The sequence below is a fragment of the Eublepharis macularius genome, chromosome 5 (assembly GCF_028583425.1).
Source record: "Eublepharis macularius isolate TG4126 chromosome 5, MPM_Emac_v1.0, whole genome shotgun sequence".
NCBI lineage: Eukaryota > Metazoa > Chordata > Lepidosauria > Squamata > Eublepharidae > Eublepharis > Eublepharis macularius.
In genome coordinates this window covers 150,253,985-150,276,034 of record NC_072794.1, presented here as the reverse complement: position 1 = coordinate 150,276,034, position 22,050 = coordinate 150,253,985, and the positions used below count along the sequence as shown (strand labels likewise).

Here is a 22,050-nt window from a genome sequence, read left to right as displayed (position 1 = left end):
GAATCAAAGCTCATTTATAGGATGAGCTCCTTATCTATTGTTGCAGCACTTTCCATTCATTTGACTTCATGTCTAAAACTCCCAGCTAATTTTAAATTAATTCTATATCAATGTTTACACAATGTTGAGGCATAACATTCCAATAATCTCCTTTGGGGGTGAGGTTGAGAAATGGGAAGTGGAGGGGACAAAACGCTGATATTCTTAAACCGTAAAACCATTGACTGGGATTTGGGAGCAGCTCAAGAGACCTGAGTTTAAACAAGGCCAGAGCTGTGGCTGAGCGGCTGAGCATCTGCTTTGTATGCAGGATGTCCCAAGTTCAATCCCCGGCATCGTCAATTGAAAGGATCAGGTAGCAAGTGATGGTGAAAGATCTCAGCCTGGACTCTTGAGTAGACAATACTGACTCTGATAGACTAAGGGTCTGCCTCAGTATAAGGCAACTTGACATGTTCAGAATGTATACTTCACTACAAACTCTCCAGCTAGTGGTTGGGATTCTCTGCCCTCTTTTCGCAGTTTGTATGCCAGCTATAAAATGAGTCCCATTACCATACCGGTAGCTGTGATTGCAGAAGCATCTTGCAGTGTAGCTATCCTAGAACAATTGTGCAGGAACCCCTGTTGGATTTATTTTAAGCTGGTTAGTTGACAAAGGCTCAGTAGATGCATTATTGACCTGATATATGGGGTGTTTAGGGCTGACTTTTTAAAAACAAAGGAATATTAAAAGGGTAGCTTCTGTCTCCGTACATATATCTTCATTTATATATATATTCATTGCTGGTCGCCCTCACAGACGATCTCCACAGACATCTGGATCAGGGCGGATCAGCACTGCTGATTTTGCTGGATCTGTCAGCAGCGTTTGATACGGTTGATCATGAGCTTTTGACCCACCGCCTTGCCGATGTGGGGATTCAGGGCACAGCACTGCAGTGGCTGATCTCCTTTCTCCATGATCGGGACAGAGGGTGGTGCTTGGGGAGAGAGTGTCATCTCGAAGGCCACTGGTATGTGGTGTGCCACAGGGAGCGATACTCTCTCCATTATTATTTAATATCTATATGCGCCCCCTCGCCCGGCTGGTGCGGAGTTTCGGGCTTGGGTGTCACCAATACGCGGATGACACCCAGCTCTATCTGTTGTTGGATGGGCGGCCTGGATCAGCCCCTGATGCCCTGGAGCATGCTTTTGAGGCTGTGGCTGGTTGGTTGAGACAAAGTCGGCTGAAATTGAATCCCACAAAGACGGAGGTCCTGTATGTGGGTCGTGGGGAGATAGCTTTGGGACCCCGGCTTCCTACACTTGATGGGGCAGCACTTACACTGGCCCCGAGAGTTAGGAGCCTGGGGGTGATTCTGGATTCCTCCCTGAAGATGGAGGACCAGATCACTGCAGTTGCCAGGTCTTCCTTTTATTATCTTCGGCAGGCCAGGCAGCTTGCCCCTTATTTGTCTCCCCATGACTTGACTACAGTGGTCCAAGCAATGGTCACCTCTAGGTTGGATTACTGTAACGCGCTCTATGCTGGGCTTCCCATGGGCCTGATCCGGCGGTTACAGCTGGTACAGAATGCAGCAGCGCGGGTCATTGCTGGAGCACCCGTGTGGGAGCATATTACACCGGTGCTACGCCAGCTGCATTGGCTGCCAGTGGAGTAACGAATCAGGTTCAAGGTTTTGGAGTTGACCTACAAAGCCCTATGCAGACTGGGACCGACGTATCTGAGGGACCGTCTCTCACCATATGAGCCCCGGAGGACTCTCCGCTCTGGCGGAAAACATCTTTTAAGTGTCCCTGGCCCTAGGGAAGACCGCCTGGCGTCAACCAGGGCCAGGGCCTTTTTGGTCCTGGCCCCGGCCTGGTGGAATGCTCTGTCTTGTGAGACAAGGGCCCAGCAGCAAGATTTGCTTGCATTTTGCCGGGCCTGTAAGACAGAGCTATTCCGCCAGGCATATGGCTGACGCCAGGCAGTGCCCGCCCCCCCCCCCCCCGTGAAGGAGGGGTTAAACCATCGCCCCTATGCGAACACAGAGGCATGTATGAACCACTATGCAGCATGAATTGTAATATTTAATGTTTTTCAATGTTTTTAAATGTATTATTTAATGTTTTTCAATGTTTTTAATGTTGTTTGTATTTGTTATCCGCCCTGAGCCTGCGAAAGCGGGGAGGGCGGAATATAAATATAATAAATTAAATTAAATTAAAATTTAAAAGTTGGAACTAAAACTCTTACAATGCAATCATAAACAGGGTTACTCCAATCTAAGATTTCAATGGGCTTAGACTGGAGTAACTCTTCTTAGGATTGCACTGTTAGGATTGCACTGTTAGACACCTATCCAGAGAGACAGGCAGCAGTGCTGTTCATCCATTGTTTGAAGGAGGGGAATGTAAGAGGGACTGTTTGCTCTATTAGCTGTCTTTCTGCATATACTCGCTTTGTCTGTGGCACGCTGCTCTCAGTTTTTCTAGATTACTCCTTACCAAACATTGTAAAGTGGGGGTCCACTTCTCAGCTTGCTGTACTTTGTCATGACCAACTTTCCAAACAACTCCACACTCTTTTCTCTGTTCCCAACGTAACATACAGGAATTAGTTAACAATGAGTTTATAATTTCATACATAGTGCACAGTGGGCCACATTTCACAGCTGTTTTATACATTATGTGCACAGCAAGGCCAAAGTGAGCATCTTCCTCTGAGCTCACCTTGTACTTCTTCTACCTCTTCTTTGGTCTTGTGATCCACTGTTTGGATCCAACTCTCAGTTTGAGAACCGCTGGCTAGATCCTTGCTTGTCAGGTAGGAGCCAAGCTCCATCAGGTCTTTGGGCCACAGTTTCACAGGCGTGTGCAACCACATGCCTTTGGAAAGTTCAGCCTGCCCCAAGAAGTGTACAGTCTAAAATTTGCCATAGGAAGAGTAGCGAGGTAGGGATTAACAAGGAAAGATAGTGCATCTGTTGCTGGAATGAATGCACTTTGTTTTGACTGCTTTCACACATACTGGATAATGCACTTGCAGTGCGCTTTAGCTGTCATTGCTGCTGGATTTTTCATTTGCAAACAATCACTAAAGTGCACTGAAAATGTGTTATCCAACATATGTGAAAGCAGCGTAAGATTCTTCAAGCTAAACTGAAGGCTAAGTTATATGGCTGATTCTGCACACGTTGGATAATGCACTTCCAATCCTTTTTATAGATCATTTGGAACAGATTTTTTTGTGTGCGGAACAAAAAATCCATCTCAAATGACTGATAAAGTGCATTGAAAGTGCATTATCCAACGTGTGCAGAATCAGCCATATGTTATAGGTCCTAGTTTGGAAGCTGCCACCACTTGTTTCCATGTGCAGGTTGTAATGTGAGGTGTTACTTTGACATGGAGTATTTGTGCCAGCCGCTGTCAGAAATGTGTGATGGGCAATGGCCCCCCAGGTAGAGAATATGACTTCATGTTGAAGTACCTGAGTTAAGGATCCTTTTGCCTGTTTTCTTGTGTCTATTTTCGGTGACTTTGGGACATCTCTACCACTCTGTGGTAAGACACACAAACTGTTGTGACATATGAAGGAAATATTGATAAGACTCTTACTCCCCAGCCACCCACTTGTTAACCTTCAGAAGAGGAAAAAATTTGTCAGATGGGGCGTTTAGTTATTTGCTTGATACTTTACAACTACAAAAAGCTATACAGATGGGGACATGAGGCTGCAATCCAAAGTGTAGATTTGTAAGAAGACCCATTGAAATCAATGGGACTTTGTCTTGGTAAATGTGGCTATAGCAGCAGGCAAAGAGAACATCGAAAATACAGAAAACAAAATACCTGCCCAACAATAGAATATGATGCGCTGTTCTTTTGGGGGTGTTGGTAAGGGAAATGGTCCTATACAATACGCAGTGCTTTCCTTAGCAGAGCTACACTCTTTGAACATTAGCTCTGGTGGACTTTGGAGGGTGTAACTCTGTTTAGGATTGCATTTTAAATGTTCACACTTCACACACTCAGAGCACATAAACCACTGTTTAATAATCATATTAGGTGGGAAGCCATGTTGGTCCGCTGTAAAAAAGCGAGATTCAAGTCCAGGAGCACCTTAAAGACCAGTAAGATTAAACTTTACCTTCATCAGATACTGCTCAAATCGAACAAAGGGAGCTTTTCTCTCAAAAGCGTATATCCTGGAAATCTTGTTGGTTTTTATGGTACTACTGGGCTTGAATCGCATTTAATGATCAAATGCCAGTCCTATGCTGGCTTGCATAAATTGCTTCTTCCCTTTTTAGAGATGTGAAGCTGAGAAAGGGAGGAGGGGGGGGTCTGTTTTGCTTTTTCCTCCTGGGGAGCACTGGGGAAAAATGGCAGTGACCTATTTTCACTGTTGGAGAAGGTGAAGTTTTATTCAACCAGAACGTGTTGTATTAGCTAATGACAGACACGAATTATCTGGTACATTTTTTTCCTGCCCTTCTACCAAGGAGCAGCCAACATACATGGATTCTCCCTGCAACTCTGAGGTCATTGAGGCTAAGACAGTATGACTAGTCCAAAGCCACCAAGCAAGTTCCATGGCAGAGTGGGAATTTGAACCTGGGTCTTCAAGATCCTAGTCTGAAAAGAGAAGCCAGTCAACACCATTTTAGTCAATGCCATTTTATTAAGACCAAGCAAAATAACACTACCAAGTGCAAGCTTCTGGTTTGGCAGAACTTTTCATCTGACTGGATGGTAAAAAAAAACAGAGGCAGGGAGATCTTTAAGGCCATGGATGAAGGCATCTCTGTTTGCATTTTGTTCAGGACACTTCATTGACTTCAGTGCTCACATGGCTGGCTGATATCAAGTTGCACCCTCGGTATACTGGACTAACACTCTACCACACTATCTCTTTTCTGTCTTTTAAATATGTGCAATATTTTCAAGCATATGTTTGTTGCTTGATGGGGGCTAATTTTGTCCACAGTTAATATGCATGATGACATTACACTATTGAATACTTCGATATTATAAAGTGTAACTCGAGATCCAACTACGATGCAAGTCCAATTGTGATTGACGACCAAGTTACGCACTTGCTTTTGTAAGCTACGTCTTGTCATCTTTTTCAAATTTTTTGCCCCACTCCCCTCACATGGCAAACATATTTACCAATACTGCATATGGTGAGCAGTTTACAAGCTCTCTCTTTAGCATTGGATATATTTGCAGTTTTGCTTGTCTAAAGTTTATACTTTCAATCGCATAAATATGTCTTTGCATAGTTCTTGTATAGGCTAAGTTATAAGCGATGTATTTCAAATTGTGTTAGATTAAGTTTATTTATTTAATTATTAGACTTCTATCCTACCCTCCTGGCAAGCGGTCTCAGGGTGGGTTACAACAATAAAGCATAATTTACATTTAAAAAATCAGTAAAACAGCAGAATTCCCGTTGACACCACCCACAGACAGCGGCTTTGCAACCACCCCCTGCCAGTAAAACACAAATGGATGGGGGTAAAAAGAGGGGGAACAGGCCTTTTCGATCAGGCAGTAACTCATAGGGGCGGGGGGAGATGATCAAGCTGTAACTCATATGGGGGGCAGATGATCACATGGCCCCCCTGCCAGGAGGCTGGTTGGGAGGCTTTCTGGATGACTGCTGATCCGCCCTTAACTATATGCCTGGTGGAACATCTCAGTCTTGCAGCAGTTTGATGATAAACTTAAGTACTGCATGCGTTTCAACTGCCCATCCCACCCACCACCTCTGCTCAAAGATTTCTGGGTGCGCGCCCATGGCTTTAAAACTTCTAAAAAGGTGAAATCTTCAGTTGCTTTCTTGATTAGCAATATGTGAGCTTTCCTAGGATGTCTGGTGTTATTCTTCTGGGATACTCCATCCTTTGACAGGACAAGGTGATGCTGGAACCACTGCTTGGTATGCAAAATGTGCCAGGTCCGATCCCGGCATCTCCAGTCAAGGATCAGGTAGTAGATGGTAATGTGAAAGACCTCCACCTGAGACCCTGGAGAGCTGCTGCCGGTCTGAGTAGACAATACTTACTTTGATGGGCCAAGGGTCTGATTCAGTATAAGGCAGCTTTATGTGTTTACTGTATGACTGTTACGGAGACCCGGACGATTGGTCGCATCTTTGCTCACCCATATTTTCCAGAGTTACACAAAAATTGTGACGGGATGCGACTATCTAGCTTACTCCTGTGTGATTCTAATGTCTGTGCAGCAGGTATATATGTGGCCACCAAGGCATGAACTGCATTTTCCCGATATTCCTTCCCCCAATAATGAAGTTATTCCTGGGTCAGTCACTTAAGATGGAGCTTCCTTTAAAAACTTCCCCTGAAGTGTATCCCATATTGGAAGAGGCAACCTGCTCCACTCAGGGCCAAGCTACAAGTGACAAATGACACTTGAATGGCAAGTGTATTTCCCCCTGTTCACTTGCCCTCCACTCAATCCACTTGCCAGGCAAGTGTCTTTCGTCATGTGTAGCTTGGCCCTTAGTGTGAAGCCCAGCTTGTTTCTTCTGATGTGGGAGATGCTGTAGTGGAGTGGGGGGGTATCAAAGGCACTCCTGGGGTCGTTTTTTACGTATAAATTACAACTTTGGCTTTCTGCCATTGAGTTGGGAAGATCAAAGAGCACCTGTGCAGCAACCTTACCAATCAGACTGGCGATTCTACCACTGTACTGTGGTGACTGGCAGACCTGAACGAACTGCTGGAAAGTCAGTAGCACAAATCTTGGCTCTGGCTCGACTTCGCTGGGTAGGTAACGTTAGGTAAGCTGCTCTCTCCCAGTCTCCATTTGCAACATGGGGTGGAGAATGTTGACCAACTTTATATCATCTCAGTTAATGTTTGCAGGAACTCTGTATGTAAATCTGGATGGTTGTTACACATACAAGGAAAAAATATGCTTCATTTAGTGATGCTCTGGCCCGTCTCTCCCCTCATGTCTGCATGTGCCCCCTGTAGGCTTGTTACCCTGTAATTGCTCCCTTGCTTACAGTGGCTCACTTGGCATCTACTGGAGTCCATTCCTCTTCTGTAGTGGTGCCTACCTTGTGGCTTGGATCTCGGAGGAGGGCGCCATTTCTAGAAGTGTTTAGGGGGCACTGTAAGGCCATTTGTGACTAAGAGCTTTTAATGGGGTGGTGGTGGTTTAAGCTTCAGGTATTTTCTTGTGGGGGGGGGAATGGGGCTTTACAATATCTTTTTGTATCTTTCTTTACAAAAAAACCCCTGGAATTGTAAGCTGCCTTGAGTCACATGGGATTTATTTATTAAAACCTTTACTTAAAAAATAGGGTACAGTCAATCCTGGAAATTTCTAAGTAAACAGTGGCACAGTACTATGCTGTTACTCCAGTGAGGTTAGACTAGAGAAACTCTACATATGAAATAACTTCTTTTACAGTGACTTACTGATACCAGGGCTTTTTTTCAGCGGGAACGTAGTGGAACGGAGTTCCAGAACCTCTTGAAAATGGTCACATGGCTGGTGGCCCCGCCCCCTGATCTCCAGACAGAGGGGAGTTTAGATTGCCCTCCGTGCCAATCTAAACTCCCCTCTGTCTGGAGATCAGGGGGCAGGGCCACCAGCCATGTGATCATTTTCGCCGCGGGCGATTTAAACTTTTAAAAACTCCCCCCTTGTTCCAGCTGACCCAAAGTGACGTCATTGGCCCTGGGAGCATGCCTGCACTTGTGGTACCAGGAGCACCACCTCCCGCCAAGAGTTGACCCCTGTGCTGGCAACCCGCTGAGTTCCACCACTTCTTTTCTCAGAAAAAAAGCCCAAACTGATACTAATGTGGTTTCTCAGTCTTCCTGCATCTACAGCTCCTAAGCCTATTTGTCATTGTTAATAGTATGCACACATTTTCATTTTACCCAGTGCAGTGAATTTTTTTAAAATCTGGTTTGAGAATGCAAAACTTTAGATAGTTAAAAATAGCCTGGCCAGGAACTTGTGGAGCGTTGCCATGCTGTAGTTCAAGAATGTGTTTTTAAAACCACCACTGTGTGGGAAGCTATTTTGATTTTTTTTTTTTTTTTTTTTTTTAGCATTTAGCATCTCCCATCTTGGGGTGGGGGGCTGCTGAATCGCTATCGCTTGCTGTAGAAGATCTTGACACTTTCCTCTTCATCGTCCGTAAAAGTTTTATTGGCTTAAATAATTCAGTGCTTGCCATTAATTGTGGGTGTAGAACTGTTGTTTGTGCTTTTCCGAAGTGTCTGCCATTGTCGACAAAGCTGACATTCCCCCGCCCCTCTTCAATATGGAAAATAGATTTTTATGCATTTTTAAAAAAAAATTAGTTAAATGAATGGATACCTGTTTTTCAATAGGCAAAAATTTAGCACATTTTGTCAGGCTTGGGGAATCTGAAAAGCTGGCATACTAGCAGGCACCCTTTCCCAAGGCAACAGAAAAAACTTTAGATCTATATTCTCCCCCACTCCATTTTGGAATGCTGGAAAAGCAAAGTAAAAGTGCTGGATTGTAGGGTTGCCAGCTCCAGCTCAGGAGATTCCTGGAGATTTGGGGGTTAGAGCCTGGTGGGAGGGAGGAGTTTGGGGAGGCAAGGGGCCTCAGCAGTCTATAGTGCCACAGAGTCCACCTTCCAAAAAAGTCATTTTCTCCCGGGGAACGGATCTCTGAAACCTGGAGACATATAATTCTGGAAAATCTCCAGCTACTGTCTGAAGGTTGGCAACCCTGAGATAATGAGAGAAGGGCAGTTGTAGGGATGGGATGAAAGAAATCAGTGGTAATTAAGGGTTGTTCAGAATGGTAATAGCACAGAAGAGAAAGCAGCATCTTTCCACCGGGCTAACTTGAAGGGTGGGTTTATGTGTTACACAGTTCTTGATTCTTGCTTTAAGACCATCTGGCTACCAGTTGGGGGCAGCAGCAGCTGCTAGGTCCCTGGTGTCTTATTCACACGTGCCAGTAATTGGAACTGTGTGGCTGGAATAGAGTTCATATCTGAAGGGAGTTTTGCTAAAATAACAGTGGAGAGATCTCTTGGGTAATGTTTAGCATCTGTACGGAAGGTTATCAGTGGGAATGCTTGAAGTTCATCCATATTTGCCTGGTGGCTGAGGCAGGTGGAGAAAGGCCCTCGGTTGATGGGTGCTGTCTTGGTTTCGTCAGACTCTTTGGAGTTCTGGGAACACTGCAGCTTTGTCAAATCTTTTCAGCGGATAATGTTACAACTTGAGTCCTTAGCTTAAGCTCCTGTTGATTTCATTTGATTGTTAAATATGATAAAGCATGGGGACTCTTCACTGGGGGAGGAGTAAATGTGTACATTTTTTACCATGCTATGAACAACTTACATCATTTCAGAACTTTTCTTTCTTGAGATTGGGGTGTGGAGGATGCTGAAGCTTAGTACTGGGCCTAGAGAAATTACCTAAGATTTGAACAATTCAGAAGGTGTCTGTACATACTTGATTTGATTTCATGTGATACTTTTCATATTTAGGAATTCTTTCCCCCTGGGTGATAGTATTTTTTCACACTTGGGAGTTAACACATTCCTAAGGTTTTCCCAGATGGTAACAATATGAGCTGCTACTATGTAGGGGAACATTAATAAGAAAAACAAACCAGATAAAATTGCTTTTATTTTAGCAATCCATCTGGCACATCAGCAAGCAGATGTCCTTTATGGTATGGCATGTGTCTGTCTTTTCTATTTTCATCATGGAGATTTTAAAAAGTTCTGGCTTGACAGGGCGTACAGAATAACTACTAAAATAGTGTTTCAGAGTCCTGTGTAAGAGTCCTGATATATCAGTGTAATGGTCCATCTTGTTCTTTTTCATACAATGGCCAGTGAGTTACCTTGGAGGGTCAACAAATGACATGGAGGCCAAGGCCTCCCTCTGATGTTGCTTCCTAACACTGGTGTGTGTCCAAAGGTTTACTGCCTTCATGGCATTACTGCCTTCATGGCTAATAGTCATTAAGGGACCTAGCCTTCATGAAAATCTCTAATACCCCTTTAAAGCTACCTGTGCTTTCAAAGTAGCTATCATTTCAATGACCAGCCGTGAATTCCACAGTTTATTTATTCATTGAGTGAGGAAGTAGTTCCTTTGGTCTTTCCTGAATCAATCACCTATCAACTTCACTGGGTGATCCCTGAATTGTGCCTCTGAGGTGAACAGACTCATAGTATAGTATAAACCCTGCTTTTGTATGTTCACACTGTATCAATTTTTGCCAGGAAATTCACTTTTTTTTTTTTGCCTTTTCATGGATAAATCATGGCTTCCAGTAACCCTGACTTCTCTTAATCTTCTAAATCCTGTTCCTCTTTTGTTGGTAGGGGAAAGACTGGCATCAGCTACTGTGAAGGCCAGCACAGTTTGAGCAACAATTAACTTGAGCGACAAGAAAACTTTTGATTGTTGCAATGGCTCTGGGGTGTGAGATTACCAACCTCCAAGTGGGGTCCGGAGCGCGATGGGTGATCTTCAATCTCCACCCCACCACTCACCTGGCCGACGGGGAAAGTGAGGGGAACAGGTCCCCTGGACGCACTCCCAGGGCAACATGATGATGTCACTCCCAGGAGTGATGTCATCGAGCCCCCCCGGGAGTGCTTTTGTTTACTACAAAATTTGTTGTTTTCTGTTGTCAGCTTTTATTGTTACCTCCTTCTTAGATGGTAGCGCTTAAGATACATGTGCTAAAGTTCCTTACTTTAGTTAACTAGGGATGACGGGTCCTTGGAGCTTGAAGCTGGGGGATGTGTGTGCGTGAGCACCAGGAGGACTTACCTTGTGCATGCGTGCAGCATGTGTGCGCTCTGGAGCACTTCCTTGTCTTGCTGGGAATGATGTCGGCCCCAAATGCTAGATCGGGAGCTGATTTTTATCAAACTGGCCTTGCCCAGAATCCATCACTTCCGTATTGTGCTAGCAATGACATCATTCCCAGCACAACAAGGAAGTGCTCCAAAGCACATGGGAGCACTCTGTGGGGCTCCTGGGCCCATTCCCATGCCTTTCCCTTCTGTCAGTCAGGTGAAAGGTGATGGGAGGGCAGAGTGGAATGGGATATCTAGTGTTGACTATACAGATAGTTTTGCTTGTAGAAGACAAAAGCATTTATACTTTCCATAAACATGCCACATAGTACAATTGTACTATTTGTTAACTAAATTATACGTTAGATATCTGATGAAGGGAACTTTGACTTTCAAAAGCTTATATTCTGGAAATCTTGGTCTTTAAGGTACTATGATTTTGCTCTTCTGGTTTTGCAGACCTACCTGGCTACCAACCTGAAACTAAGTTATGTGTGATGCATTTTATGAAAAACAGTAAAATAATTTTAAAGGAGTTGTTTTTTGCATTAGCAGAAAGCCATAACAACAGTACAAGATAAAATCAAATCTCCTTCAAAATAAAAAAAAATTCTGGACAGTTTCATAGAAAAGTTTAAAATACAAAATAACTGTTTAAAATATCTCATAGTAAAAACACAGTTCAAAGGCTGCTAATGACCCAGAGTAGAGCAGTTAGTGTACAGGTCGACTGTCTGTGCAGTTGCCTGTTCTTCCAGCTGTCAAGGAGATAGGATTTTCTGTGATTATACAAACCCCTATTGCGAATAGCTTTGGCAAGACTGAAGATAGGGTTTTCAAATTCCTAAAATTTCCTTTTAGTGGCATGGCATCAGAAAGCAAATGTTTGTTTCTCTTGCTTTTCTCTGAGTGTAAGACTTGGTGGCAAGATCCAGGTTATGGCACCAGTCAAGATCCAGCAATTTCAAGCGCTATTGGAGAACGCTAAGATGTCTTCACCCAAAGGTGCTATGTCTAGCACGCTTATAGTAGATTCCATGGCCACAATAAACTCCTACAAGTGTTTCTTTGTTCATGACTACCAAAAGAAACTTTTTATGCACTTGCATTGTGTTAAGTTTTGCGTTGCAGATCTCTGAACTAGGCATAAGAATGCAATACACACACTATTGTAAGATTTGTTTGGACATTATGTAGGAGGTGAGTTGTTTTTTTCCCCACAGTTAAAGCATAAAATTATCTGAACCTGTTGCAGAAATGAAGTCTGGGTTTTGAAAATAGGATTTGATAGTCTTTTGTACTGGACCACGGAAACTCTGGATTTTATTTGGTAGTCCAATGAATTCTTAGCCCACCTATCATTTCTTCCAACTAGGAAATTTTTGTCTTGAACTTGTAAACTTGCTTTGAGAAACTTTCTATCTTTTTTTTTTTTATTCCTCTCCTAGGGAGTCCACAAGACGACCCAGGTGACAGAGATGGTGAAATGAGTTCAAAAAGGTGCCGAATGGATGAAACCAATGTCTGTGAGAAATGCTGTGCAGAGTTCTTCAACCTCTCTGAATTCCTTGCGCATAAGAAAAATTGCACTAAAACGCCACCTGTCCTAATCATGAATGACGGCGAGGGAGCCATGCCGCCAGAGGACTTCCCTGATAGCTCCTCGGAGAGCTTTGCGAACAATCGGATGAATAGACCTGCCAAGGACAGTCATACCAAGAGCTGCTCTGGTTCTGTGGAAGAGAGGGGACAGAAAGCTGGCGCCGAGCCAGTGGGAGGAATGTATCTGAAATCGGAGCCCTCTGTTGCCCCTACAGCTCACAGTTTAAGCTATTTGCCCAAACCTAAAGTTCCAAACACTAATGTGACTTTGCAGACTCTCCGTGGCACTAAAGTGGCCGTCAACCAGTGTGCTCCTGAGAGCCTTTCTCCATCGGCAGCTGGCCTCCATGCCATTCCGATGATCCTTGAGCAGCTTGTGTGCCTCCAGCAACAGCAGCTCCAGCAGATCCAACTGACAGAGCAAATCCGCATCCAGATAGCCATGATGGCTCCCCACGTTCTTCACCCCTCCATCGCCACTGCTGCAGATCCCCTGAAAGCTTTGGGTGCTCACATGTCCCAGCAACTCTCGGCTGCTGTTGCTTTAATTGGACAGAAAGCTGGGAACCAAAGCCTATCACTGGACTCCTTGAAACAAGGCAAACTACCTCATCCGAACGTTGGCATTCCAGTGGCTGTCTCCATGGCCACTGGGCATGTGCCTTCCATTTCCTTGAAGCCCGAGGTAAACAGGGGTCTGCCAAACTCCATGTCACGCTTCCCAAGCCCTTTGCTACCTCAGTCATCCAACTCGGTCATCTTCCAAAACTCACTTCCTGCTGTTTCCCCAGCAGTTGACCCCACAAAGAAAGGGAAAGGGAAGCTGCCAAATATTAATATGTCTGAAAGCAAACCTAACGTGGAAGAGCCCTTCTTCAAACACAAGTGCAAATTTTGTGGCAAGGTCTTCGGGAATGACAGCGCCCTGCAGATACATCTCCGCTCCCACACTGGCGAAAGGCCTTACAAGTGTAACATTTGTGGCAATCGCTTTACAACCAAAGGGAACCTCAAAGTACATTTCCAGCGGCATAAAGACAAATACCCTCACATCAAAATGAACCCCTATCCAGTTCCGGAACACCTAGACAATGTGCCCACTAGCAGCGGCATTCCCTATGGAATGTCCGTCCCACTGGATGAGTCCAATATTATTGTGGATACCAAACCTATTTTGACCACACTGCCTACCTCCGTGGGTGTTGGCTTACCTCAGAACGTTTCCCATCTGCCAAGTGTCAAGGATTCTCTCACTGGTGTAGTTGTGAGTGACGTGCACATGCAGCCAAGGCCTTCTCCAGAAAGTGAAGGAGGTTCTTCATCAGGGGCAGCCAGTCATGAGTCAGGAATGGAACCAAGCCAAAGTTCCCCCCAAGCTGGCTGCAGCATGAGTGCCTTCCACCAAGGCAGAGGTGGTGAGCAAGGGTCAGAAACCACAAAGCTCCAGCAGTTAGTGGAGAACATTGATAAATCCGCAGCTGACCCCAATGAGTGCCTGATCTGCCACCGAGTCCTCAGCTGCCAGAGCTCCCTTAAAATGCATTATCGTACCCACACTGGCGAGAGGCCGTTCAAGTGCAAGATCTGTGGCCGCGCTTTCTCTACCAAAGGCAATCTTAAAACGCATTATGGAGTACACCGAGCAAACACTCCACTGAAAATGCAGCACTCCTGCCCCATCTGCCAGAAGAAGTTTACAAATGCTGTGGTGCTGCAGCAGCATATCCGCATGCACATGGGAGGGCAAATTCCTAACACGCCTGTTCCAGAAAATACCCATGACAGCATTGACATGGAGGCTGCTGCAGCTGAGAAGAATGGAGATCTGGGCCGTCCAGGTGAGAACATAGAAAGTATGGAGACGACAGGAGAACTGGAATCGCAGGATATTTCCAGCCACTCATCCAAGCCACCCACCCCTTGCAATACTCAACCTGATCCTTCCAGCTCCGTCTTTCCAAGCATCTCCGTGCTGGAAAACCAGATGAAAATTGTGAACTCGTCTTTGACTTTGCAGCGTCAAAGCAGCCTGAAGTCCAGTGACAATGGCTCAGCAGAGAGCGATGGTATGACTAACGATTCTTCCTCGGTAGTGGGTGATCCAGACTATCAGAATGGCACCCGGAGCCCAGTTGCTTCTGAATCGGCTTCATTCTCAGCATTATCTCCGGCCAACAGTCAAGCGGAGAGCACCAGATCCAAGTCTCCAGGTTTTAACGTTCCAGATGATGGTGGTATGGGAAGCAAGTCAGATGGTCCAGAAATCCATCCTGTAGAAAAGGACAGTGCTTTGGACCTAACTTATAGCAATATTGGTCGAAAGGTTATCAAAGAGGAGCCTGGGCTACACTTCCCAAATGGAGAGTATGGTGAGTCCTTTTTTGAAAAAAAAAATGAAGTCATAATAGCCATAGTTAATGTAGATCCTAATTTAGATATGTGGCGCGATAGTGAGGCTATTGTCTGGTTACAACATGCTGTGTGTGTGTAAGGTTGGACCCAGGCTATTTAAATAATGCCCTGTAGCACAGTGGGAAGATGATACAAGTGCCCAGTTCAGACATCCTTAGTGGGCCACAACCAAGTCATTGGATTTGGCAGGGCAGTTAAAAACAATAGGCTATTAAGTCCAGCATCCCTGTTTCAAACTGTGGCCAGCCAAATGCTGCCACAAAGCCCAGAGGCAGGGAACATAGGCAACATCTCTTCCTTGCTCTTCCCCCACAGATCTGATGTTCAGAAGTACAGTGCCTCTATTGGTGGAGGTTCTGTTGTTGCTATCAAACCTAACTGTCATTGTTAGGCCTGTTCTCCACAAAGTTGGGTAATCCATTTTCGAACCTATCTCGTCTAGCAACTGCCTCCACATCTTAAGGTGGTGAGCTCAGCAAGCCGTGATACGAACTTTCTGCCATGGAAGCTTCCTGAGTGACCTTGGGCCGGGCCAGTCGCACACGCTCAGCCTAACCTACTTCACAGAGTTGTTGTGAAGATAAAATGGAGGAGAGGAGAACGATGTAATCTGCTTTGGGTCCCCATTGGGGAGAACGATGGGCTGTAAATGCCAAGCAGCTTTTTTGGGTAACATGGAGATCTAATAAGAGGATAAGAAACATTTCAGGGGTGGTGGTCTTAAGCTGCTGGCAGGCAACAGTATATGACTTGCAACCTGTGTACAGCCAGGAGTGGGGGAGGCACAATCTTGAAACACAATAAGAATCAGTAGAAACTGGAAGTGATGTCAGTAAAATGCTAGAATGTGCATATGTCATTTCCTGTTTTTTTTTTAATCAGAAGTGAGGTAAACATATCAGCATGATGCTGATGCATGATCCATTTCTGACGGGCAGACAGTTGGGGCACCTACAGATAAGGCCATTCTATCTTAACATACGAGCAAATAGAAATTGAAAGAGAAAAAATACAAAGACCATGCAGAATTTAAAAGCTTAAGAACCAAGCAGACCCCAAGATACTAAAAACTGATAATAAAAAGAAAAATAAAGTTTAAAGTCCTGTCCCATAAAACAAATGAAACCACAAGTTAGAGCTATTCTTTACCTGGTCCTATATAACCTTTGCCAAGGTTTTCTAAGCCACCAGTGCATAGAGAAAGACCGTTTATTTATGTATTGATAAATGGTGCAGAATTTGGCATACTGAGGCTGAAAGAATAATTCTGAAACAATGAAGGGCTTAGTTGAAAGTGATATTGCAGATGCAGCCAAACTTGGGGCACAGTTTTAACAGCAATCAGGGATGGGATTTCAGGAATGCAGGAAAGAACTGTGTTTGACAGTGGTTTAACTTTCTTTAGTATTTACCTACTTTGGGCATTCATTCTGCTTCTGGGCTCTCCCGCCCATCCTAGCTTCTGGGACTGATGGGAAAACAGAGACCTATGGCCTCATTTTCACCCAAACGTAACGTCTGCCAACACTCTGGAAACTCTATGGTAATGCTGTGGAGTTTCCAGAGTGTCAGCTGATGTTACATCCTGGTTTTTGTCTGGAGGTGACCCATGGCTCAATGTCTGTCCTTTGCCCTGCCTCCAAAGCTCCTGGGAGTGCCAGGTGACAGTCTGACATCCCCACTGCTGTTGCCAGGGTCTCTGGCGCCTGCGGCACCCCCACGCGCACGCACCACGGACTGTGCAATGATGTCACTGCGCGATGACATCATTGCGCAGCACAAGCCGGGGCATTCACCGGCAGATGGCTGGGGTTTTGGGTGGAGGCTGCTCCGTGCTCTGCACGCCGCCCCGGCAGCAGCTCATGGCTGCTGCGCCTGGCTGGGGGCATGCAGCGGCGGCGGCACGGGGCTGGCTGGCTGCAGCAGCTGCCGGCCAGCCACGCCAGCTCTGCGGCGCGCGCCTCCACCCCCTACATCCCCTCTGGCACCTCTCCAGGGCCCTTGCGCCTGAGGCCACCGCCTACCTGGCCTCTATGGGCGCGCCGGCCCTGGACATCCCTACCAGTCTCTCATGCGGATTCCGTATACTGCCTAGCTGTATTCAGTCCCTGTACCTTTCTCAGCCTGTTTTGCTTCCTGTATTTAGTCCTTTCAACAACAGTTAAAAATGGCCTGCAAGCAACAGAGCCGTCGGAGCTCAGACAGAGTGGTGCAGCTCATGCATCTCCGCTGTGGTGTTTCTTCCTGTTAGAGAGACCAAGCACCCCGCTTGGGGGCAGCTGTTGTGATAGTGTTTCTCCCAGGTGGACAGAAACAGCAGCCTACTGGTCATTCCCTGCTTCCTTCTGTCTGGCTTAAGACTAAAAGACATAGCAAGAGGTCAGAGGCCAGCCCTTTCTCCCTCTGCCAAAGGAGAGGGTTGGATCCAATGCAGCGCTTCTGTAGATACAATTGACTTCCACCCATATAGTAAGTTCCCCCTCTTGCAGCAGCCTGAAATGCCTCTCCAAGACTTGCCCCTGGAGATCTCCCACCCCCCCCCCCAAGAGCCAGATGGCAGGGGAAATGTGGGGCTTTTATGGGAGAGGCGAGCCGTGGAAGTCAGTGCACCTATGGAAGTGCAGTGCTGGATCCAAGCCAGGTGTGCATACTGGGCAGCTATTGACCACCCTGCCTTATTTGCAAGACAGCTTTATTTGGCAGAGATTGGGCAAGTGAAGCCCAGTCTCTGCCAAACAAACCAGCATATGTTTTGATTCAATAGAAAAGAGCAAGAGTCCAGTAGCTCCTGTAAGAGTGACAAAATTTGTGGTAGGGTGTGAGTTTTCGTGAGTGGTGAAAGCTCATACCCTACCACAAATTTTGTTAGTCTTCTAGGTGCTACTGGACTCTTGCTCTTTTCTATTGCTACAGACAGACTAACACGCATACCCATCTTGATCCATCTCCATATGTTTTGAGAGCTACACATTTTGCTGAATGAGCATGTGGTGCAGGTGGACTATGGAAAAGCAGCCTTGTGGAGGAAATCACACTGCAAAAGAAATGGATAAGTTGTTCTATTCGAGGTATCGTAAGATCACCTTAAGATAGGCCTTGAATCCTAGCTGTTAGCTTATAGATCTTGCTCTTTTCCTGCTTTAACAACCCACTTTGATATTTATTTTCTATTAATCAGCCAATACTAGAGACTAGATATGGACTAAATTTTTAATTTTCTGTATAGCTGAAGAGGGACAATAGTTTTCAAAAGAGATGAAAGTAATTTGAGAGGTTTTACTTCAGGAAGCTGGAGTGGTATAGTGCATGGACTGCTGGAATAGCCCCTGTTCTGTCATGGAAGCTTGCTGGGTGACCTAGGGTCAGTTGCATTGCACTCAGCCTGACCTACCTCATAGGGCTGTTGAGAGGATAAATGGAGGTCAAGAGAACAAAGCAAGCTGCTTAGGGTCCTCATTAGGGAGAAAGGCAAGGTATAAATAAATATGGCGGGGACAGGTTTTTGTTCTGGTTGTTCTGGCCAAACAAGTTTTTAGAAATTTATGAAAACCTGTTTCCTCCTAATGTGCCATGGGGATTTGTTTACACTATAACCCACAACCCTGCTTTTAACTTCGTCATCAGTCTCCAGGCTATGATCTTACATCTTGTGCCTTGTTTGCATTCACTCAACTGGATGCTTAATTATAAATCTGGGGTTATGTTGCCCTCTGACACCTAGCCTGTCCAGACACTTATTTAAACGTTCACTTAGTGCTAGCAATGTGCTGATCCATAGCCTCTTCATTCCTCAGGCCGAAGCAGCATCCATGCGGCTTTTATCCGAGCACCACCAGCTCTCATCAAAATGGAAATGCCAAATGATCGCCCTATTGGTGCAAGCCATTTTATTGGGCCCCCTGCATTGTCTCCTGGTGTGCCTCCTCTTCTGGTGCCAGCCCCTCGTCGTACCGCTAAACAGCATATCTGCACTACGTGTGGCAAGAATTTTTCTTCCGCGAGCGCTCTTCAGATTCACGAACGGACTCATACAGGTGAAAAGCCATTTGCATGTACCATCTGTGGAAGAGCTTTCACCACAAAAGGGAATCTGAAGGTGAGCAAGCAGAAGGTGTTTATGGGTATTTATATAGGTGATGGGATGCTTGTTCCCCGCCCTTCCTTTCCTCAGTTTGGTGTAGTGGTTAAGAGTGGCAGGACTCTAATCTAGAGAGCCAGGTTTGATTCCCCATTCCTCCACTTGAAGCCAGCTGGGTGACCTGGGGTCAGTCACACCTTCTAGGGGCTCTTTCAGCCCCACCTACCTCACAGGGTGATAGTTGTGGGGATAATCTGCAAGATTACTCACCCCTCCACCCCAAATTTACTGTTCAAATTTTATATGGTGAAAGTTTTACCTCAGAACTTAATTACCTGAGACTTGTTGGCATCATGGCTGTTTTTGATGGGATTTCAAGCTGTCAAATATTAAACACAAGTGTAGAGAAATCTTGAGACTGTATTGCTCTGGTCAGCGTTTGGAAATCTCCTAAAAAGACATCACAAATTACCCTAATCTAGGAGTGGAGTGGCCTAGTGTCATTTTAAAAAGCGTAACATTTGATGTCTTCGTTTCTTTTGGGTGGGTTTGAGCAATGCCCATCACAGGTGAAGGCAGCCACCCCAGAAAATAGTTGGCAATGGTTTCACACCTCAAGCTCTCTGAGAATACAGCCCCAGTCTTTGGCCTAGCCAAGATCTTCTGGGAGAGCAGGGGTTGTTTACTTCATCATCTGGAGATACGTGCTTGACAAACCTCCAACTCTAATGATAGAATGCCATCCTGTTTAGGAGATAGGCTTCAGCCTGTTCTTGCTTGTGGCAGACAATCTCCCACCTATCCCCTTTGATGCCTTGGGCATTGGCAGGAGAAATTGGGGAGGGGGAAAGGGTGTGGAAAAGCCTGGTGCTCTGGAAGTACACCAGTGCCACTTCCAGGTTAAACCAGAAGTGGCAAGGGATGCTCTGCATTTTCCCCAAAACTTTGTGGTAAAACCATAGCGTTTTTATGAAAAATCACTGCTGCATTAGCAACATGCTGACATCACTTTTAGATGCACAGGAGTGATGTCAGTGCATCACCGATGATGTCATGAAACTGAAGAGCACCCCCCCACACACACACACAAGTGGATAAGTCTTTCACAACTAGGGTTGCCAGCTCCTGGTTGGGAAATTCCTGGAGATTTTGGGAGTGGAACCTGGAGAGGGCAGGGTTTGGGGAGGCAAAGGACATCAGCAGGGTATAATGCCATACAGTCCATATTCCAAAGTAGCCATTTTCTCCAGGGGAACTGATCTGTATGGCCTGGAGATCAGTTGTAATTCTGGGAGCTCTCCGGCCACCACCTGGAGGCTGGCAACCCTATTCACAACTCCATTAGGAATTTAGAAATGAGCCCCTTCATGTTTCCTGCTGTGGGTCTCATTGATCCACCTTCATCTATCAGTGGCTTCCTCAGTGCTCAGTGCATCAAAACCTCACATCTAGGCCTCCCTGTGAAGGAAGGGCACCTTCATCTAATACTGACTGTCTCAGCACCCTGCATAACCAGCCTCACATCTGGACCTCTCTGGGAGGGAAGGGCAAGATCCTACAAATATTCCTCTGAGGGTCAGGCTTCTGCTCTTGTTCTCAGCTGTCCTGCCAACAGCAGACTGGCCCCAGTGAAGCCAGGAGGATGGCTTGTGTGGTCTCCTGGTCTAGGCAAAGTGACATCAGTGCTCTGAACTTGGGGGAAACTCCCCTGAGCACTTTCTTTGGTCAAGTATTTGTGTCATATCTCCCTTTCTCTCCGTCACCGATCACATCTGTACCCCAAGGGCCATGAGGTAGCAATCAAGAAGCTATTGCATTTATACCTTCTACAATACTGCAAGGTAGCTAAAGCTGCAAGATGGAGGTTAGGCTATATTCATCCCTCACAAATGAACCAGATTTAGTTTATGGTTAGAACAAGCCTGGTGTGTTCTTGCGCTCCCTGTGTCCTCCTGTCAGGCACAGAGCTGATGCTGAAGACTTCTGGTCTTGAGACTCATTTTGTTGTCAAATCTGTATTTTAAGTATTTCAAACTGGGATTCTAAACCATGGGATTCTAATCTTGGTTTGTGGGCAAGAAATAAAGGTGAGTATGTTAATGCACCTGAATTTGGACATCCAGCTAAACTTGGTTTGTTGTGAAGACTTCTTAAACCAGCCCCCATGTCCAAGAATAGCCCAGGCTCATTCTTGTGCAGAAAGAAACAGGAATTTTTCTGTTCTATTTTTCTGTTCCCTTTCAAATGCTTTATCCTTCAAGTTTTTGTCGAAGTTGAAAGAACAGTACAAACTGATATTTTTTTTCTGATCCTTCTGTCCAAAAGGTCCATGTTGGAACTCATATGTGGAACAACTCAGCCAGACGTGGAAGAAGACTGTCCATTGATAATCCCATGGCTCTGCTCGGCAGTGACCCAAAGAAGGTATCGGAGATCTTTCCGAAGGATGTTGTGCCACAGTCAGTCAACATTGATCCTGCAGCATGGAACCAATATGCTGCAGTGCTCAGCAATGGCTTAGCCATGAAGACCAATGAGATCTCTGTGATTCAGAGTGGTGGAATATCTTCTCTTCCAACCACAATTGGTGGAGGTCCAGCAATCAATATAGCCATGAATTCTGCCACAGTCTCCAAGATGGATGGCTCCCAGTCCGCCATCGGCTCAGAGATGGAGAAGCCTAGCAGTGCCGCCGCAGGCAATGTGCCAAAACGCCAATTTCCTCACTTCATGGAGGAGAACAAAATTGCTGTCAATTAAAAAAAAGAAAGCAGAGAGGAGGCAAACTGGATTTAAAAATAACTATACAAGTATATATAAATATATATTTTTAAGAGATTACACCTCAAGTATCCTTATTTTCCTATTGATGTGCAAATGATTCTGTGGTTGTCTTTGTAAGAGTTGCCCAGAGTACAATCATGCCATTGTTCTGTGCAAAAAAAAACAAAAAGTGAAACCAATTTAGAATTCTTTGTTGGAAAGATGCGGGTCTTGCAAAGAAGTTTTTACATGTATGACTTTAATATGAAACGCCTTAGAAATTTTACAACACAAAATTCCAAAGTGATACCATTGACCTCCTCTGATGCTGTCTGTTGCTCATGTA

At 45.4% G+C, this 22,050-nt stretch overlaps 1 protein-coding gene across 1 annotated transcript in view; it reads left to right on the top strand.

Annotated features, from left to right (window-relative positions):
- The window catches only part of SALL4 (spalt like transcription factor 4), a 28,558-nt gene extending 6,857 nt beyond the window's left edge, over positions 1–21,701 (top strand). Inside the window, exons 2-4 of the mRNA XM_054981172.1 lie at positions 12,298–14,820; positions 18,658–18,959; positions 21,267–21,701. Coding sequence (XP_054837147.1) covers positions 12,298–14,820; positions 18,658–18,959; positions 21,267–21,701 — 3,260 coding nt within the window. The remainder of the gene's footprint in view (positions 1–12,297; positions 14,821–18,657; positions 18,960–21,266) is intronic.
- Positions 21,702–22,050: the final 349 nt, after the last annotated feature.